The following is a 19,593-nucleotide window of genomic DNA, read 5'->3' as shown; positions in this document are numbered from 1 at the left end:
ATAATTTGTTATGTATTTTTTTACATTTTATTTCATTATAAACAGCATAATATTAAAATCTGAAAAATCATTTGTATATATTAATCATATTAATAATTTTTTCCTAATATGTTTACTACTTGTATTTTTATTTTGAATTTGTATTCTCTTAATATGTAGAGATATTTTTTTTTAATTACATATCAAACAAATGAAAGTAAAAAATATTGTAATTATGCACAATTATTACTATTAAAATCTAAAATATGATTACACATAATTAAATGTTGACAAAAAAAAATGTGTTAATGTGTTATAGGTTGGAATCTGTGGTAGAACAGGAAGTGGCAAGTCGTCTTTCTCATTAGCCTTTTTCCGGATGGTGGACACATTTGAAGGTGACTCATTTTTCTAGTTCAAACTAATGCTAATTTAAATTACAGAGTATCTATAATATATGGCATGGATTTTAAGTGTGTATAATTTAACAGGGCGAATAATCATCGATGACATCGATATAGCAAAGTTGCCTCTTCAGACGCTGAGGTCGCGCTTCTCTATTATTCTGCAAGATCCCTTCTTATTCAGCGGGACCATCCGGTGCGTCATGAAACCCAATACTGCACGACTCAATGATATTGACACAAATAATCCACATATGAACAACATAATCAGTTTGAATCGGATACATGAGATATGATTTCACAATCTGCACATTATGCACATGAAGAAGCATAAATAAGCATCCATACAGTGAGGTCAATAAGTATTTGATCACCCTGTGATTTTGCAAGTTCTCTTAATTAGAAATCATGGAGGGGTCTACAATTTTCAGCATAGGTGCATTTCCACTGTAAGAGACAGAATCAAAAAAAAAAAAATTCTGGAAATCACATTGTATGATTTTTTAACAATTTATTTGTGAATTACTGTCTTTGAGGGTCAGAAATCTGGCTGATAAGCAAGTGATCAAATACTTATTTGACACAGTAATTCACAAATAAATTGTTAGAAAAATCATACAATGTGATTTCCGGATTTTTATTTTTAGATTCTGTCTCTCACAGTGGAAATGCACCTATGCTGAAAATTGTAGACCCCTCCATGATTTCTAAGGAAGAGAACTTGCAAAATCACAGGGTGATCAAATACTTACTGACCTCACTGTATATTATTTATCACTGCAGTTGTACCAGAGCAACAGCAAAATGAACTCATTTCTGTCCTGTTCCAGTGATTTTAAAAGCCTCATCACATATTGCTAGGGGACTGAAGAATGCAAGGATTTCTAGGGCAAGCTGAATGTATAATGAAGTTTTATAACACCTCATCTTTTTCTGTTCAGTTTTAATCTAGATCCAGAGATGAAGGCTACAGACAGCATGCTGTGGGAGGCGTTAGAAATTGCACAACTCAAACCAGTAGTTAAAACCCTGCCTGGAGGACTAGGTAAGACATAAAACATGCCAGATACTGAGAGAAATACAATGTTATGAAGGGACAATTCACTCAGAATATGTCAATTCTGTCATTACACAACTTCATGTCATTCCTTGCACGGCGTAAAAATAAAATAAAATAAAATAAAATGAGATTAAAGTCACAATATTTTGAGAATAAAGTCGAAATTACGAGAATTAAATCGTAGCAATTGAAGTTATATTAAGAGTACAGCCGACTTTACTCTCAAAATATTTCGACTTTATTCTCGTAATTTCGACTTTATTGCCGAACTATTACGATTTTATTCTCAAAATATTACGACTTTACTCTAATAAATTTGACTTTATTCTTGTAATTTCGACTTCATTCTCGAAATATTTTAACTTTATTCTTGTCATTTCGATTTACAACTTTATACTCTGAATATTACGACTTTATTCTCGAAATATTATGACTATTCTCATAATTTCGACTTCATTGTCAAAATATTTTAACTTTATTCTCGAACTATTACTTTTCTCATAATTTTGCCTTTATTCTCGTTATTTCGACTTTATTCACGAAATATTACTAATTTATTCTCAAAATATTACAACTTTAATCTCGGAATCTTAGATTTTTCGAGTCAAAATATTTAGAGAATAAAGTAGAACATTTTGACTATATTCTTGTAATTTTGACTTTATTCTCAAAATATTACCAATTTATTCTCATAATTTTGATTTTATTCTCGAAATATTACCATTTTATTCTCATAATTTTTACTTTATTCTCGAAATATTACCACTTTATTCTCATAATTTTTACTTTATTCTCGAAATATTACCATTTTATTCTCATAATTTTTACTTTATTCTCGAAATATTACCACTTTATTCTCATAATTTTTACTTTATTCTCGAAATATTACCACTTTATTCTCATAATTTTTACTTTATTCTCGAAATATTACCACTTTATTCTCATAATTTTTACTTTATTCTCGAAATATTACCATTTTATTCTCATAATTTTTACTTTATTCTCGAAATATTACCACTTTATTCTCATAATTTTTACTTTATTCTCGAAATATTACCACTTTATTCTCATAATTTTTGACTATTCTTGAAATATTACCACTTTATTCTCATAATTTTGATTTTATTCTCGAAATATTACCATTTTATTCTCATAATTTTTACTTTATTCTCGAAATATTACCACTTTATTCTCATAATTTTTACTTTATTCTCGAAATATTACCACTTTATTCTCATAATTTTTACTTTATTCTCGAAATATTACCATTTTATTCTCATAATTTTTACTTTATTCTCGAAATATTACCACTTTATTCTCATAATTTTTACTTTATTCTCGAAATATTACCAATTTATTCTCATAATTTTTACTTTATTCTCGAAATATTACCATTTTATTCTCATAATTTTTACTTTATTCTTGAAATATTACCAATTTATTCTCATAATTTTTACTTTATTCTCGAAATATTACCAATTTATTCTCATAATTTTTACTTTATTCTCGAAATATTACCACTTTATTCTCATAATTTTTACTTTATTCTCGAAATATTACCAATTTATTCTCATAATTTTTACTTTATTCTCGAAATATTACCACTTTATTCTCATAATTTTTACTTTATTCTCGAAATATTACCACTTTATTCTCATAATTTTTACTTTATTCTCGAAATATTACCACTTTATTCTCATAATTTTTACTTTATTCTCGAAATATTACCACTTTATTCTCATAATTTTTGACTATTCTTGAAATATTACCACTTTATTCTCATAATTTTTACTTTATTCTCGAAATATTACCAATTTATTCTCATAATTTTTACTTTATTCTCGAAATATTACCATTTTATTCTCATAATTTTTACTTTATTCTTGAAATATTACCACTTTATTCTCATAATTTTTACTTTATTCTCGAAATATTACCACTTTATTCTCATAATTTTTGACTATTCTTGAAATATTACCACTTTATTCTCATAATTTGACTATTCTTGAAATATTACCACTTTATTCTCATAATTTTTACTTTATTCTCGAAATATTACCACTTTATTCTCATAATTTTTACTTTATTCTCAAAATATTACCACTTTATTCTCATAATTTTTACTTTATTCTCGAAATATTACCACTTTATTCTCATAATTTTTGACTATTCTTGAAATATTACCACTTTATTCTCATAATTTTTACTTTATTCTCGAAATATTACCACTTTATTCTCATAATTTTTACTTTATTCTCAAAATATTACCACTTTATTCTCATAATATTGACTTTATTCTCAAAATATTACCACTTTATTCTCATAATTTTTGACTATTCTTGAAATATTACCACTTTATTCTCATAATTTTGACTATTCTTGAAATATTACCACTTTATTCTCATAATTTTTGACTATTCTTGAAATATTACCACTTTATTCTCATAATTTTTACTTTATTCTCGAAATATTACCAATTTATTCTCATAATTTTTACTTTATTCTCGAAATATTACCATTTTATTCTCATAATTTTTACTTTTTTCTTGAAATATTACCAATTTATTCTCATAATTTTTACTTTATTCTCGAAATATTACCAATTCATTCTCATAATTTTTACTTTATTCTCGAAATATTACCACTTTATTCTCATAATTTTTACTTTATTCTCGAAATATTACCACTTTATTCTCATAATTTTTGACTATTCTCGAAATATTACCACTTTATTCTCATAATTTTTACTTTATTCTCGAAATATTACCACTTTATTCTCATAATTTTTACTTTATTCTCGAAATATTACCACTTTATTCTCATAATTTTTGACTATTCTTGAAATATTACCACTTTATTCTCATAATTTTTACTTTATTCTCGAAATATTACCAATTTATTCTCATAATTTTTACTTTATTCTCGAAATATTACCATTTTATTCTCATAATTTTTACTTTATTCTTGAAATATTACCACTTTATTCTCATAATTTTTACTTTATTCTCGAAATATTACCACTTTATTCTCATAATTTTTGACTATTCTTGAAATATTACCACTTTATTCTCATAATTTTTGACTATTCTTGAAATATTACCACTTTATTCTCATAATTTTTACTTTATTCTCGAAATATTACCACTTTATTCTCATAATTTTTACTTTATTCTCAAAATATTACCACTTTATTCTCATAATTTTTACTTTATTCTCGAAATATTACCACTTTATTCTCATAATTTTTGACTATTCTTGAAATATTACCACTTTATTCTCATAATTTTTACTTTATTCTCGAAATATTACCACTTTATTCTCATAATTTTTACTTTATTCTCAAAATATTACCACTTTATTCTCATAATATTGACTTTATTCTCAAAATATTACCACTTTATTCTCATAATTTTTGACTATTCTTGAAATATTACCACTTTATTCTCATAATTTTTACTTTATTCTCGAAATATTACCACTTTATTCTCATAATTTTTACTTTATTCTCAAAATATTACCACTTTATTCTCATAATATTGACTTTATTCTCAAAATATTACCACTTTATTCTCATAATTTTTGACTATTCTTGAAATATTACCACTTTATTCTCATAATTTTGACTATTCTTGAAATATTACCACTTTATTCTCATAATTTTTGACTATTCTTGAAATATTACCACTTTATTCTCATAATTTTTGACTATTCTTGAAATATTACCACTTTATTCTCATAATTTTTGACTATTCTTGAAATATTACCACTTTATTCTCATAAGTTTTACTTTATTCTTGAAATATTACCAATTTATTCTCATAATTTTTACTTTATTCTCAAAATATTACCACTTTATTCTCATAATATTGACTTTATTCTCAAAATATTACCACTTTATTCTCATAATTTTTGACTATTCTTGAAATATTACCACTTTATTCTCATAATTTTGACTATTCTTGAAATATTACCACTTTATTCTCATAATTTTTGACTATTCTTGAAATATTACCACTTTATTCTCATAATTTTTGACTATTCTTGAAATATTACCACTTTATTCTCATAATTTTTGACTATTCTTGAAATATTACCACTTTATTCTCATAATTTTTACTTTATTCTCGAAATATTACCACTTTATTCTCATAATTTTTACTTTATTCTCGAAATATTACCACTTTATTCTCATAATTTTTGACTATTCTTGAAATATTACCACTTTATTCTCATAAGTTTTACTTTATTCTTGAAATATTACCACTTTATTCTCATAATTTTTACTTTATTCTCGAAATATTACCACTTTATTCTCATAATTTTGACTATTCTTGAAATATTACCACTTTATTCTCATAATTTTTGACTATTCTTGAAATATTACCACTTTATTCTCATAATTTTTGACTATTCTTGAAATATTACCACTTTATTCTCATAAGTTTTACTTTATTCTTGAAATATTACCACTTTATTTTCATAATTTTTACTTTATTCTCGAAATATTACCACTTTATTCTCATAATTTTGACTATTCTTGAAATATTACCACTTTATTCTCATAATTTTGACTATTCTTAAAAATTATGAAAATAAAGTGGTAATATTTCACTTTATTCTCGAAATATTACCACTTTATTCTCATAATTTTTACTCTATTCTTGAAATATTACCACTTTATTCTCATAATTTTGACTATTCTTGAAATATTACCACTTTATTCTCATAATTTTTTACTTTATTCTCAAAATATTACCACTTTATTCTCATAATTTTGACTATTCTTGAAATATTACCACTTTATTCTCATAAGTTTTACTTTATTCTTGAAATATTACCACTTTATTCTCATAAATTTTACTTTATTCTTGAAATATTACCACTTTATTCTCATAATTTTTGACTATTCTTGAAATATTACCACTTTATTCTCATAAGTTTTACTTTATTCTTGAAATATTACCACTTTATTTTCATAATTTTTACTTTATTCTCGAAATATTACCACTTTATTCTCATAATTTTTACTCTATTCTTGAAATATTACCACTTTATTCTCATAATTTTGACTATTCTTGAAATATTACCACTTTATTCTCATAATTTTTTACTTTATTCTCAAAATATTACCACTTTATTCTCATAATTTTGACTATTCTTGAAATATTACCACTTTATTCTCATAAGTTTTACTTTATTCTTGAAATATTACCACTTTATTCTCATAATTTTTACTTTATTCTCGAAATATTACCACTTTATTCTCATAATTTTGACTATTCTTGAAATATTACCACTTTATTCTCATAATTTTTGACTATTCTTGAAATATTACCACTTTATTCTCATAATTTTTGACTATTCTTGAAATATTACCACTTTATTCTCATAAGTTTTACTTTATTCTTGAAATATTACCACTTTATTTTCATAATTTTTACTTTATTCTCGAAATATTACCACTTTATTCTCATAATTTTGACTATTCTTGAAATATTACCACTTTATTCTCATAATTTTGACTATTCTTAAAAATTATGAAAATAAAGTGGTAATATTTCACTTTATTCTCGAAATATTACCACTTTATTCTCATAATTTTTACTCTATTCTTGAAATATTACCACTTTATTCTCATAATTTTGACTATTCTTGAAATATTACCACTTTATTCTCATAATTTTTTACTTTATTCTCAAAATATTACCACTTTATTCTCATAATTTTGACTATTCTTGAAATATTACCACTTTATTCTCATAAGTTTTACTTTATTCTTGAAATATTACCACTTTATTCTCATAAATTTTACTTTATTCTTGAAATATTACCACTTTATTCTCATAATTTTTGACTATTCTTGAAATATTACCACTTTATTCTCATAAGTTTTACTTTATTCTTGAAATATTACCACTTTATTTTCATAATTTTTACTTTATTCTCGAAATATTACCACTTTATTCTCATAATTTTTACTCTATTCTTGAAATATTACCACTTTATTCTCATAATTTTGACTATTCTTGAAATATTACCACTTTATTCTCATAATTTTTTACTTTATTCTCAAAATATTACCACTTTATTCTCATAATTTTTACTTTATTCTTGAAATATTACCACTTTATTCTCATAATTTTTGACTATTCTTGAAATATTACCACTTTATTCTCATAAGTTTTACTTTATTCTTGAAATATTACCACTTTATTTTCATAATTTTTACTTTATTCTCGAAATATTACCACTTTATTCTCATAATTTTTACTCTATTCTTGAAATATTACCACTTTATTCTCATAATTTTGACTATTCTTGAAATATTACCACTTTATTCTCATAATTTTTTACTTTATTCTCAAAATATTACCACTTTATTCTCATAATTTTGACTATTCTTGAAATATTACCACTTTATTCTCATAAGTTTTACTTTATTCTTGAAATATTACCACTTTATTCTCATAAGTTTTACTTTATTCTTGAAATATTACCACTTTATTCTCATAATTTTTGACTATTCTTGAAATATTACCACTTTATTCTCATAATTTTGACTATTCTTGAAATATTACCACTTTATTCTCATAATTTTTGACTATTCTTGAAATATTACCACTTTATTCTCATAATTTTTGACTATTCTTGAAATATTACCACTTTATTCTCATAATTTTTGACTATTCTTGAAATATTACCACTTTATTCTCATAATTTTTGACTATTCTTGAAATATTACCACTTTATTCTCATAAGTTTTACTTTATTCTTGAAATATTACCACTTTATTCTCATAATTTTTACTTTATTCTCGAAATATTACCACTTTATTCTCATAATTTTTACTTTATTCTCGAAATATTACCACTTTATTCTCATAATTTTTGACTATTCTTGAAATATTACCACTTTATTCTCATAAGTTTTACTTTATTCTTGAAATATTACCACTTTATTCTCATAATTTTTACTTTATTCTCGAAATATTACCACTTTATTCTCATAATTTTGACTATTCTTGAAATATTACCACTTTATTCTCATAATTTTTGACTATTCTTGAAATATTACCACTTTATTCTCATAATTTTTGACTATTCTTGAAATATTACCACTTTATTCTCATAAGTTTTACTTTATTCTTGAAATATTACCACTTTATTCTCATAATTTTTACTTTATTCTCGAAATATTACCACTTTATTCTCATAATTTTGACTATTCTTGAAATATTACCACTTTATTCTCATAATTTTTTACTTTATTCTCAAAATATTACCACTTTATTCTCATAATTTTGACTATTCTTGAAATATTACCACTTTATTCTCATAATTTTTACTTTATTCTCAAAATATTACCACTTTATTCCCATAATTTTTACTTTATTCTCGAAATATTACCACTTTATTCTCATAATTTTTACTCTATTCTCGAAATATTACCACTTTATTCTCATAATTTTGACTATTCTTGAAATATTACCACTTTATTCTCATAATTTTGACTTTATTCTCGAAATATTACCACTTTATTCTCATAATTTTGACTTTATTCTCGAAATATTACCACAAATTGCAGTTTCAAAGAGCTCTAAACAATCCCAGCTGAGGAATAAGGGTCTTATCTAGCAAAACGATTTGCCATTTTCCCAATTTTTTTTTTTACATTTATCACTTTTGAACCACAAATGCACATCTTGCACTAGCTGGACTTCACGCATTAAGTAATCACATTGGAAAAGTCACCCGTGCTTAGTTCTTCATCTGTGTACTTTGGTTCAAAAAGGCAGGGTAGTGCGAAAACCCTTTTTTTGTAAAGGGCATTTGACTTTCTTTGCACGTTCACTTTGTAAACACTGGGTCGGTACTTCTACCTACCATGAAGTCAAGCTAGTGCACGACGAGCATTTGTGGTTAAGAAGTATATAAGTATATAAGAAGTATATATATTTTTTTTTTAGAAAATGGCTGTTTCACTAGATAAGACCCTTATTCCTCGTCTGGGATCGTGTAGAGCCCTTTGAAGCTGCATTGAAACTGCATTTTGGACCTTCAAACAAAGAAGGAGAAAAATTTATTCATTTTCGACTGAAGAAAGAAAGTCATGAACATCTTGGATGACAAGGGCATGAGTAAATTAATCATTCTGAAAGTGAACTAATCCTTTGAACCTTTAAAAATCTCTTTATTGTTGTTGAGGATCATATTTGATACATCAGGCTTTTATGGCTTATATAATATTATATAGACAGAGTATAGAGGAAAAAACAGCTCAATTTTAGGCCCAAACTGAGCAAAAATATCCAATTTGGTGCCGATACTGATATTCGTTTGGCCCAAACGCTTAAAGGCATTTAGAGAAGTGAGGTTTATAGGGTTAAGATTTTATGAATGAATGATTTTATGAATGAATGAGCTGGTCTACCTCTCCCGACAGTCCCATCCAGTGTTTACATCTCATTTGAAGTGGCAGAAAAATGGCTTCATTTCTAACAGTGAGCACATCACATTGACTGTGCAGTCAGCTGATGATCACATCAAACCAGCTGCAGCAACGTTTCACTCTGAGCATTTAAAAAACCGTTTGCGAATCAAAAGCTGTGTGAAAATATGATTGATGATCTTTCATCTTGTTTCAGATGCCATAATAACTGAAGGTGGGGAGAACTTCAGCCAGGGGCAGCGTCAGCTGTTTTGTCTGGCGCGCGCATTCGTGCGGAAGAGCAGTATTCTGATTATGGACGAGGCCACTGCTTCCATAGACATGGCTACGGTGTGTTTGTGTGTGTTTAGAAGTACAATAGAGAGTCTGAGAGGTAGAATGAACACCCCAGGGGCCGAGACCTCGATTCTCTCCATTCTCAAGCACTCTTTTCCTCTGCCTTCATCTCTCTGAATAAGTGAAGCGTGGCTGTGCTAAATGCACTGGATGAGTTTAATAGAGGAACGGACGCACACTGAGGGTCAGTTTGACTGATTCATACTGAAAGGAAAGCGTCCGTGTGAAAAGAGCTGGTGTTTATACACTTCCTTCAGACTGATATCATGAATTTGATATAAAAATGCCATGTCAAGAAGAATGTAAGCCACTCTTAAAGCACTAATATATAAAATGATATTTACTAAAATTTATGTTAGCTTTCCAGTTAAATCTTCACTTACATTGTGATAATAATAAAAAAGAATAACTGGATTTTGTAAATACATATATTCGAGAAATGCAATTTAAAAAGACTTTAAAATTATTTTTATATTATAATATTTTATATTATAATATATTAATAATGCTGTTTCTATGTTAGGTAAAATGTTAGACTTACCTTATAGAGTAGTCAACATTTGAAGTGGATCAAAAAAGTTAATAAAAATTGTCCTGAGACAAAAACAGGCATTGTTTTGGTTTTAGAACAACTTTGATGAAAGGTTTTGATCCACTTCAAATGTTGACTTTTTTATTTTTTTACATATATATATTACATAACTTTTTTTTTTCAATACTGTTTTATAGGTAAGTTAAATAGAAATACTGTTATTTAATAGGTAGGTTAAAAAGAAATGATAAAACAAATTATATAATGTAATATAATATAATGTCATATATAATAATATAATATAATATAATATTATATTATATTATATTATATTATATATAATGATTTTTTTTTAATAGGCTAGTAGGTTAAAGCTTAGAAATTAAAATATATAATATATAATGTTCCTTTTAATGTTAGGTTAAAAGTTAAAAAAGGTTAAAAGAATAAAACAAATAATATCATATAATATCATATATAATAATATAATATAATATAGGCTAGTAGGTTAAAGCTTAGAAATTAAAATATATAATATAACAATGTTCTTTTTAATGTTAGGTTAAAGGTTAGAAATTATACAATTTTGTTAAATGCTCTTTTTATTAGACTAGGTTAAAGTTTAGAAATTATTAAAATATATAATAAACATAATATAATATAATATAACATAGTAGGCTAGGTTAAAGTTTAGAAATGATTAAAATATATAATATAATATAATGCTCATTTTAATGTTAAGTTAAATTTAGATTATAAAAATTATAATATGCTTTTTGAATAGGTATGGTTAAAAGTTATAAGAAATTATAATATGTGTGTGTGTGTGTGTGTGTGTGTGTGTGCGTGTGTGCGTGCGTGCGTGCGTGCGTGTGTTAATAATGCTCTTTTTTAATAAACTAGGTGAAAGATTACAAATTATTTAAATATAATGTAATATAATATATAATGCTCTTATTAATTTTAGGGTAAAAGGTTAGAAATGATCACAAAAACATAATCTAATCTAATCTATTTTAATATAATATATGCTCTGTCAATGTTAGGTTAAAAAATGTAAAAATACATTTAAAAAAAGAGACATTTTTAAATTATATGAAAAAAAACAATATATTATTAATGCTCTTTTTAATAATATAATTTAATAATTTAATTAAAAAAAACATTATGTTTAATAGATTAGGTTAAAAAGTAAAAAAAAATAAAAAAATACAAATTATAATATAATATAATGTAATATATTATATGCTTTTATGTTAAAAACCTAGATTTTTTTTTAAATTAATATCATTTAATTATAAAAAAAAAAAAAAAAACATTTTTAATAGGTTAGGTTAAAAAAACATTATATATATATATATATATATATATATATATATATATATTAGACTAGGTTAAAATGTTGGAAATGAACAAAATATAATATAATATAATATATAATATAATATATGATTTTATGTTAAAAACCTAGAAATTATTTTAAAAAAAATGTATATTTAACTTATTTAATTATTTGGCTCAATAGCTGACATAAAAATAATATCATAAACAATGTAAACAGGTCAAGTACTACAGTATGAAAGAATAAGAAAACACATTACATTGTCATATTCTATTACATTCTATAAATAATGCTCTAATTATTTTAACAGGAGAGCATTCTACAAAAAGTTGTGATGACAGCCTTCGCCGACAGAACTGTGGTCACCATCGCCGTAAGTTCCCTATTGGGTTGCTTTCTGCCTTTAATATTTAAAGCGTGTCTGTGTTTAAAGTCTGACAGCATGACGACCATTCAATGATTGAATGCCTTTAATGACTGAGAGGCATTTATCCCCAGCATCGCGTGCACACCATCCTGAATGCAGACCAGGTGATTGTGATGAAGAGAGGCGTCATTCTGGAGTTCGACAAACCAGAGGCTCTCCTCAATCGAGAGGACAGCGTGTTCGCCTCCTTCGTCAGAGCCGACAAATAAACCAGAGACCCTCCACTGAAAGTGCAATTGTACCATGAATAATCAATAATTTATTACTGGAATTATCATCACATTTGTAAATAAAATGTTAATCATTTATTAATAAAAATATATAAACAATCTGTATGCTTTTATGAAGTTTTCCTCTATTTTTGATATTGCTGAATGTGTGGTAAACTATAATGTTTTACAGTTGTCTACAGTATAAGATAGTATCATTTGAAAAACCAACCTTATTTTTTATTAATGCAGAGTGAAATGTAACTAATTTGTTAAAAATATTAGAGAAATGCATTTAAAAATATGTTTTACTTTATTTTTGAACTATATTGTATTATATTATAGAATGTTTAATAGATCAGATTAAAATGTATTAAATGATATAGTATACACACACACTTTTTTAATAAACTATATATTAATAATGCTTTTATTTAATAGATTAAAAAGTTAGAAATTATATAAAAATATATTATGTAACTAGTTAAAATTGATTATGTTGACAGTTGGAAATAAGATAAAACAATATGTAATGCTTTTTTTAACAGATTGTTCGTTTTTACGTTAAAAAACAAAAATAATTTAATTTAGAATATAATTTAGAAAATAAAAACTTTTAAGTTTAAAAGCTTTAAAAAATTATATTTATTTATTTATTTTTTATCGATTAGGTTAGAAAGTTGGAAATGAATAAAACACAATATAAAACAATAATAAAAATTAATAGGTTGGTTAAAAAAAGTTTAAAATTTAAGAGTTTAAATATATATAATTTTTTAATCGATTAGTTTAAAACGTTGGAAATAAACAAAATATAATATAATATAATAAAATTATGCCAATAATGTTCTTTTTTATAGGCCAAGTGAAAATAGTAGAAATTATTAAAATGACATAAAAAATTTAATTATACGTAAATAATGCTCTTTTAATAGGCTCGGTTAAAAGGTTAGAAGTTATTAAAATGTATTTATAATAATATAATATAGTATAATATAATGTAATATAATATAATGCAGTTAGAAGTTATTAAAAATATATTTATAATTCAATATAATGTAATATAATATAGTATGCTCTTTTTAAACGCAAGGTTAAAGGTAAAATTTTAATTAAAAATAATAAAAATATATGAATTACATCAATTTACTAATATATTATTATAATGTATGCACTTTATGTTAAAAACATAGAAATTATTTTAAAGATTATTATAATTAATACACTTAACAAAATAATAAATATAATAAATTTAATAATTTTAAAAATCATATTTTTTCAAACGTTAAAAAAAATAACTAATAAATTAAAATTTTATTTAAAACATTATATTTTTAATGGATTAGGTTAAAAAGTTGAAAATAAACCAAAGATAATTTATTATAATATAATATAATATATGCTTTTATGTTAAATAACTATAAATTATTTTTAAAAAATTATATAATTTATAATTTAATAATAAAAAAACATACTTTTAATAGGTTTAAAAACTTATTAAAATAGTTATTAACAAATATATAACTTTTTTTAATAGATCAAATGTTGGAAATAAATATATAATATAATATAATATAATAATGCTCTTTTTAATAGTTTAGGTTTAAAAGTTGGAAATTAAGAAAATATAATATAATATAATATATGCTTTTTATGTTACAAAGCTAGAAATTGTTTACAAAATTTATATTTAAATTATTTAATGTCATTATAATTTAATAATAATTAAACAAACTTATTAAATTTTAATAGGTTGTGTCAAAAAGTTATATATATATATATATATATATATATATATATATATATATATAATGAACTTTTTTAATAGATTAGGTTAAAAGGCTGGAAATTAACATAATATAATTTAATATATTCTTATGTTAAAAACCTAGAAATTATTTTAAAAATGTATATAATTTAATAATAAAAAATCGTTATAATATTTTAATAGGTTAAGTTAAAAAGTTAGAAATTAAAAGAAATACATAATGCTCTGATTTAATAGATTGTTAAAAAGTTGGAAATGAAAAATATTTATATTATTTTAAAATGTAATATATATTAATGTAATGTTCTTTTTAATATATTAGGTTAACTTGGAAAATAAAACAACAATACAAATATATAGACTAATACTCTTTAAATATACTGGGTTATAAATGTATAAATAATAATAATAATAAAACATTTTATATTATATAACATTATTTTACATATTATTATATGATGTTAATAATGCTTTTTTATTATATTGTATATTTATTTTATACATTTAACATGATTATATATTTATTTTTGAATAAAGTGTTACATTAGTAATGCTCTTTTGACTGTAAAGAGAATTCTAATGTTAGTATTATTTGCCTTTTTAGAACTGGAGACTGGAGTCCTTACTATGATGACACAAGTAGTGTAGTATCCAGCGTGTGTAGTGTGTCGTTGAATATTAACGCAGAGCGCTTTCTAACTGCTGAAGTTCGCGTCTGGTCTAGCACGCATGCCCTGTATCGAGCCTGAGCGCGTCTTTCTGTCCGGCCCAAAGTCACATCTGAGGATGTGCGAGAAAATATCCGGTTACAATTGACAGGCAGCGGCAGCCGGTGCACTAAAAGTGGCTTCTTCCCACGGGACCTCCTCACCTCCGCTAAGCGAGTGCGCGCACGCAATGTCCAGGACGAAGAGTTTGAGCCACGCTACAACGAAATTATAGCATGGACCAGCTATGTTGTCGAGAAAAGGACTCATTCCCGAGGACTATCTCCTGACCCGCTTGGCGGAGGATGTGCAACAGCCTAAATTCAAGACTAAATCGCGAAAGGCGCGATTCGTCGCCAAGAACGGAACATGCAACGTCGCGCACACGAACATTCGCGAACAAGGACGATTCCTCCAGGACGTGTTCACTACTCTAGTGGACTTAAAATGGCTTCACACACTTGTGATCTTCACCATGTCGTATCTGTGCAGTTGGCTGCTCTTTGGGATGATCTGGTGGCTCATCGCGTTCGCCCACGGAGATCTGGACGCGAAAGGTGAGGACTTTGTGCCGTGCGTAACGGACATCCACTCGTTCTCCTCCGCGTTCCTGTTTTCAATCGAAGTGCAGGTGACTATCGGTTTTGGCGGGCGGATGATCACGGAGGAGTGCGTGTCGGCCATCGTGATATTGATCATCCAAAACATAGTAGGTCTGGTGATCAATGCTATCATGCTAGGATGCATCTTCATGAAAACGGCGCAAGCGAACCGGAGAGCGGAAACGCTCATCTTCAGCAAACACGCGGTTATAACAGTAAGAAACAACAAGCTGTGCTTCATGTTTCGCCTTGGCGACTTGAGGAAGAGCATGATCATTAGTGCCACCGTCCACATGCAGGTGGTGCGCAAAACCGTCACCAACGAAGGCGAGATCGTCCCTTTGGACCAGATCGACATCCAGATGGACAATCCTGTGGGCACCAACAGCATCTTCCTCGTGTCTCCTCTCATCATCAGTCATGTCATTGACAAAAACAGCCCTCTTTACGATTTATCAGCGGCGGATTTGCAGCGTGAGGATATTGAGGTGATCGTCGTCCTGGAGGGAGTGGTGGAGACCACCGGCATCACCACCCAAGCGCGGACCTCTTACCTGTCTGAGGAGATACTGTGGGGCCAGAGGTTTGCCTCGACGGTGTCTGAGGAGGATGGGATGTACGCGGTGGACTATTCTAAGTTTGGAAACACCCTGAGAGTTGCGACGCCGAGCTGCAGCGCCCGCGTACTGGACGAGGCGGGAGTAATGGAGAGATTCAAACTGCAGGAGTCGAGCAGCAGCGGAGGAGCGTCAGTGAGGAGGAGAATCAAACATCAAAACACCAAAGAACTATGAGTTTACTATGTTATTAACCTCCTGAGACACGACGAAAGGGTTTGGCGTTTTTATTTCATAGAACTTTTACATCGTCTTACAGTGCCTTGCGAAATTATTCATACCCCTTCATTTTTTCCACATTTTGTTATGTTGCTGCCCTTGTTTCCCCACATCAATCTACACTCCCTACTCCATGATGGCAAAGCAAAAAATAGGTTTTTAACTTGTTTTTAATTTGTGCAAATTTATTAAAAATAAAAAACTGAAAAGATCCCGTTGGATAAGTATCCATACCCTTTTCTGGAACACTCGAAATTTAGCTCAGGAGCATTCACATTGCTTCTAGATGTTACTACACTTGGAGTGGAGTTAAACTGTGGCAAATTCATTTGAATGAGTATGATTTAGAAAGGCACACACCTCTCAGAAAAGGTCTAACAGCTGAAAATGCATATCAGAGCAAAAACCAAGTCCTGAGGTCAAGATAACTGCCTGTAGAGCTCAGTGACAGACTTGCGTTAAGGCAATGATCTAGGGAAGAGTTCAGAAAACAATCTGCTGCGTTGAAGGTTCACAGAAGCATTCTCCATAATGGAAGACGATTGGAACAACTAGGACTCCAGAAAATGTCTGCCAGCCCCCATCCAAGCTGACAGAGCTTGAGAGGTGAAAAGGTGAGGCAAAGAATGGCAGATAATTGCCAAATGCAGATGTGCAAAGCTTGTCACATCAGACCCAAAAAGACTTGAGGCTGTAAAGGTGCTTCAACTATGTACTGAGTTAAGGGTATGAATACTTATGCAATGTACTTATTTCAGTGTTTTATTTTTAATACATTTGTAAAATTTGCAAATCTGGTTTTCGCTTTGTCATTATTATGGTGTATGGAGTATAAATTGATGTGGGGAAAAACTAATTTAAAGCAGTTTAACATAATGCTGCAACAAAACGTGAAAAAAATGAAGGGGTATGAATACTTTTGCAAGGCACTGTATATAGGCTTTATATGTGACCAGTGTTGGGAAAAGTTACTTTTAAAAGTAACTAATTATGTTAGTTACTTTTTATGAAAAGTACTGCGTTACGTTACTTTCGCGTTACTTTTCAAATCTGGGAAGGGCTTGTTTGTTTTTAATAGGAAAGTTCTATTTTTGACAAATGTAAAAGCCTTTTTCACACCAAAAGCCTCAGGCTTAGAGAAAAGTAAATTCACGTCTGTACCGTAGACCGTATTAAAATTAAATACATAAAGGATATTTTATTTAGCATGTTTAATTATTGAATTAACGCATGTTCACGTTTATTCTAGAACTTAAGTAACATCTTACAATTTCTCAACATGGGGACAGGAGAGCTTTTAATCAATAAATGAGGGGGGAAAGTACCAGGTACCCCCCTCATTTATTGATTAGAAGCTCTACTTACTTATTTGAAAAAATAACTCAGGTATTTTCTTGTCAAAATAATGCATTACTTTATTAGTTACTTGGAAAAGTAACTTGCGTTACTTGTAATGCGTTACCCCCAACACTGTATGTGACCCTGGACCACAAACCAGTCTTAAGCAGCAGAGGTATATTTGTAGCAGTAGCCAGAAATATATTGTAAGGGACAAAATTATCGATTTTTCTTTTATGCCAAAAATCATTAGGATATTAGGATCATGTCGGATGAAGATATTTTGTAAATTTTCTACCGTAAATATATCAAAACTTCATTTCTGATTAGTAATACGCATTGAACTTCATTTGGACAACTTTAAAGGCGATTTTCTCAGTATTTCGATTTTTTTGCACCCTCAGATTCAAGATTTTCAAATAGTTGTATCTCAGCCAAATATGTATATATATAAAAATTGACCCTTATGACTGGTTTTGTGGTCAATGTGACACACACACAAACACACACATACACGCATACATATATAGGGTGATATCAGGTAAATTGGGCCACTTTTTGGTTAATCGCTTGGGACACTAACAAAAAAACCAACCCATGTATGACATTTACCTGTGTTCTTATGATGAATAAGGACTGTTTTTAATAGTTTTGTGTTGAATTGATGTAATAAAATATGATTGTTCAGGCCCTACAGGTTTTGTAACATTGGGTGCCCCACATCTTTTGAGATAGCAGTGATCAGCAAAAATGGGCCAGTCAAAATGCAATTTGAAATAGAGGTATTTCTGATAAAACACATTTAATTATATATAATTTTCTAATGTAACAGTGTAACATTGCATTTAAATCACATTAGAACATCAATTTGAATTACATTAATTAAAAAATTAATTTCCTGTCGTAGAGAAAATGTACATTTGCTTTTCTCTCTGTATTCGGCCAATGCTCCTCTCATCCTCCCCTCTACCCACCGATTGTATTTTTTGCCCCATTGCTAGCAGACATCCTTTCTATCTCTGTAATATTCTTTTCTGACCCTCTTCTTTCCTTTCTGATCCTGTTTTTTCATGCTGTCTGTAATAAATAGATTAACATTATAGGCTAAATTTGCTTTAAAGGAACACTCCACTTTTTTTTTTTTTTTTTTTTTTGGAAATAGGCTCATTCTTCAACTCCCCCCCGAGTTAATAAGTTGAGTTTTACCGTTTTGAAATCCATTCAGCCGTTCTCCTGTTCTGGCGATATCACTTTTAGCATAGCTTAGCATAGATCATTGAATCCTATTAGACCAATAGCATCGCATTCAAAAATGACCAACGAATTTCGGTATTTGTCCTATTTAAAACTTGACTCTTCTGCAGTTATATCGTGTACTAAGACCGGCGGAAAATGTAAAGATGTGATTTTCTAGGCCGATAAGATTAGGAACTACACTTCCATTCCGGCGTAATAGTCAAGGAGGTTTGCTGATGTAACATGGCCGAAGCAGGTGCAGTAAAGTCATTCAGCGCCTGAAATTATTTCCCAGATAGGTAACTTCCAACGAGGAACGCTCCCTGTGCATGCAGTTGGTCACGTTGTGCTGCGACGTGCTGCGTGATA

The 19,593-nt window shown here is 27.7% G+C and overlaps 2 protein-coding genes across 2 annotated transcripts in view; both read left to right on the top strand.

Annotated features, from left to right (window-relative positions):
- abcc8 (ATP-binding cassette, sub-family C (CFTR/MRP), member 8) overlaps window positions 1-12,859 on the top strand; it is a 106,055-nt gene extending 93,196 nt beyond the window's left edge. The window contains exons 31-36 of the mRNA XM_073831668.1: window positions 299-377; window positions 471-579; window positions 1,325-1,428; window positions 10,088-10,221; window positions 12,412-12,474; window positions 12,600-12,859. Of these exons, the coding sequence (XP_073687769.1) occupies window positions 299-377; window positions 471-579; window positions 1,325-1,428; window positions 10,088-10,221; window positions 12,412-12,474; window positions 12,600-12,737 (627 nt within the window). The 3' untranslated portion in view covers window positions 12,738-12,859. The remainder of the gene's footprint in view (window positions 1-298; window positions 378-470; window positions 580-1,324; window positions 1,429-10,087; window positions 10,222-12,411; window positions 12,475-12,599) is intronic.
- A 2,350-nt stretch (window positions 12,860-15,209) lies between these two features.
- On the top strand, window positions 15,210-17,941 carry kcnj11 (potassium inwardly rectifying channel subfamily J member 11). The gene has a single exon (XM_073831792.1). The coding sequence runs from the start codon at window positions 15,460-15,462 to the stop codon at window positions 16,606-16,608; it is 1,149 nt and encodes a 382-aa protein (XP_073687893.1). The 5' UTR covers window positions 15,210-15,459; the 3' UTR covers window positions 16,609-17,941.
- Window positions 17,942-19,593: the final 1,652 nt, after the last annotated feature.

The sequence above is a fragment of the Garra rufa genome, chromosome 25, assembly GCF_049309525.1.
Source record: "Garra rufa chromosome 25, GarRuf1.0, whole genome shotgun sequence".
NCBI lineage: Eukaryota > Metazoa > Chordata > Actinopteri > Cypriniformes > Cyprinidae > Garra > Garra rufa.
Note: the sequence above shows the minus strand (reverse complement) of the source record. Positions and strands in the feature narration are given on the sequence as shown.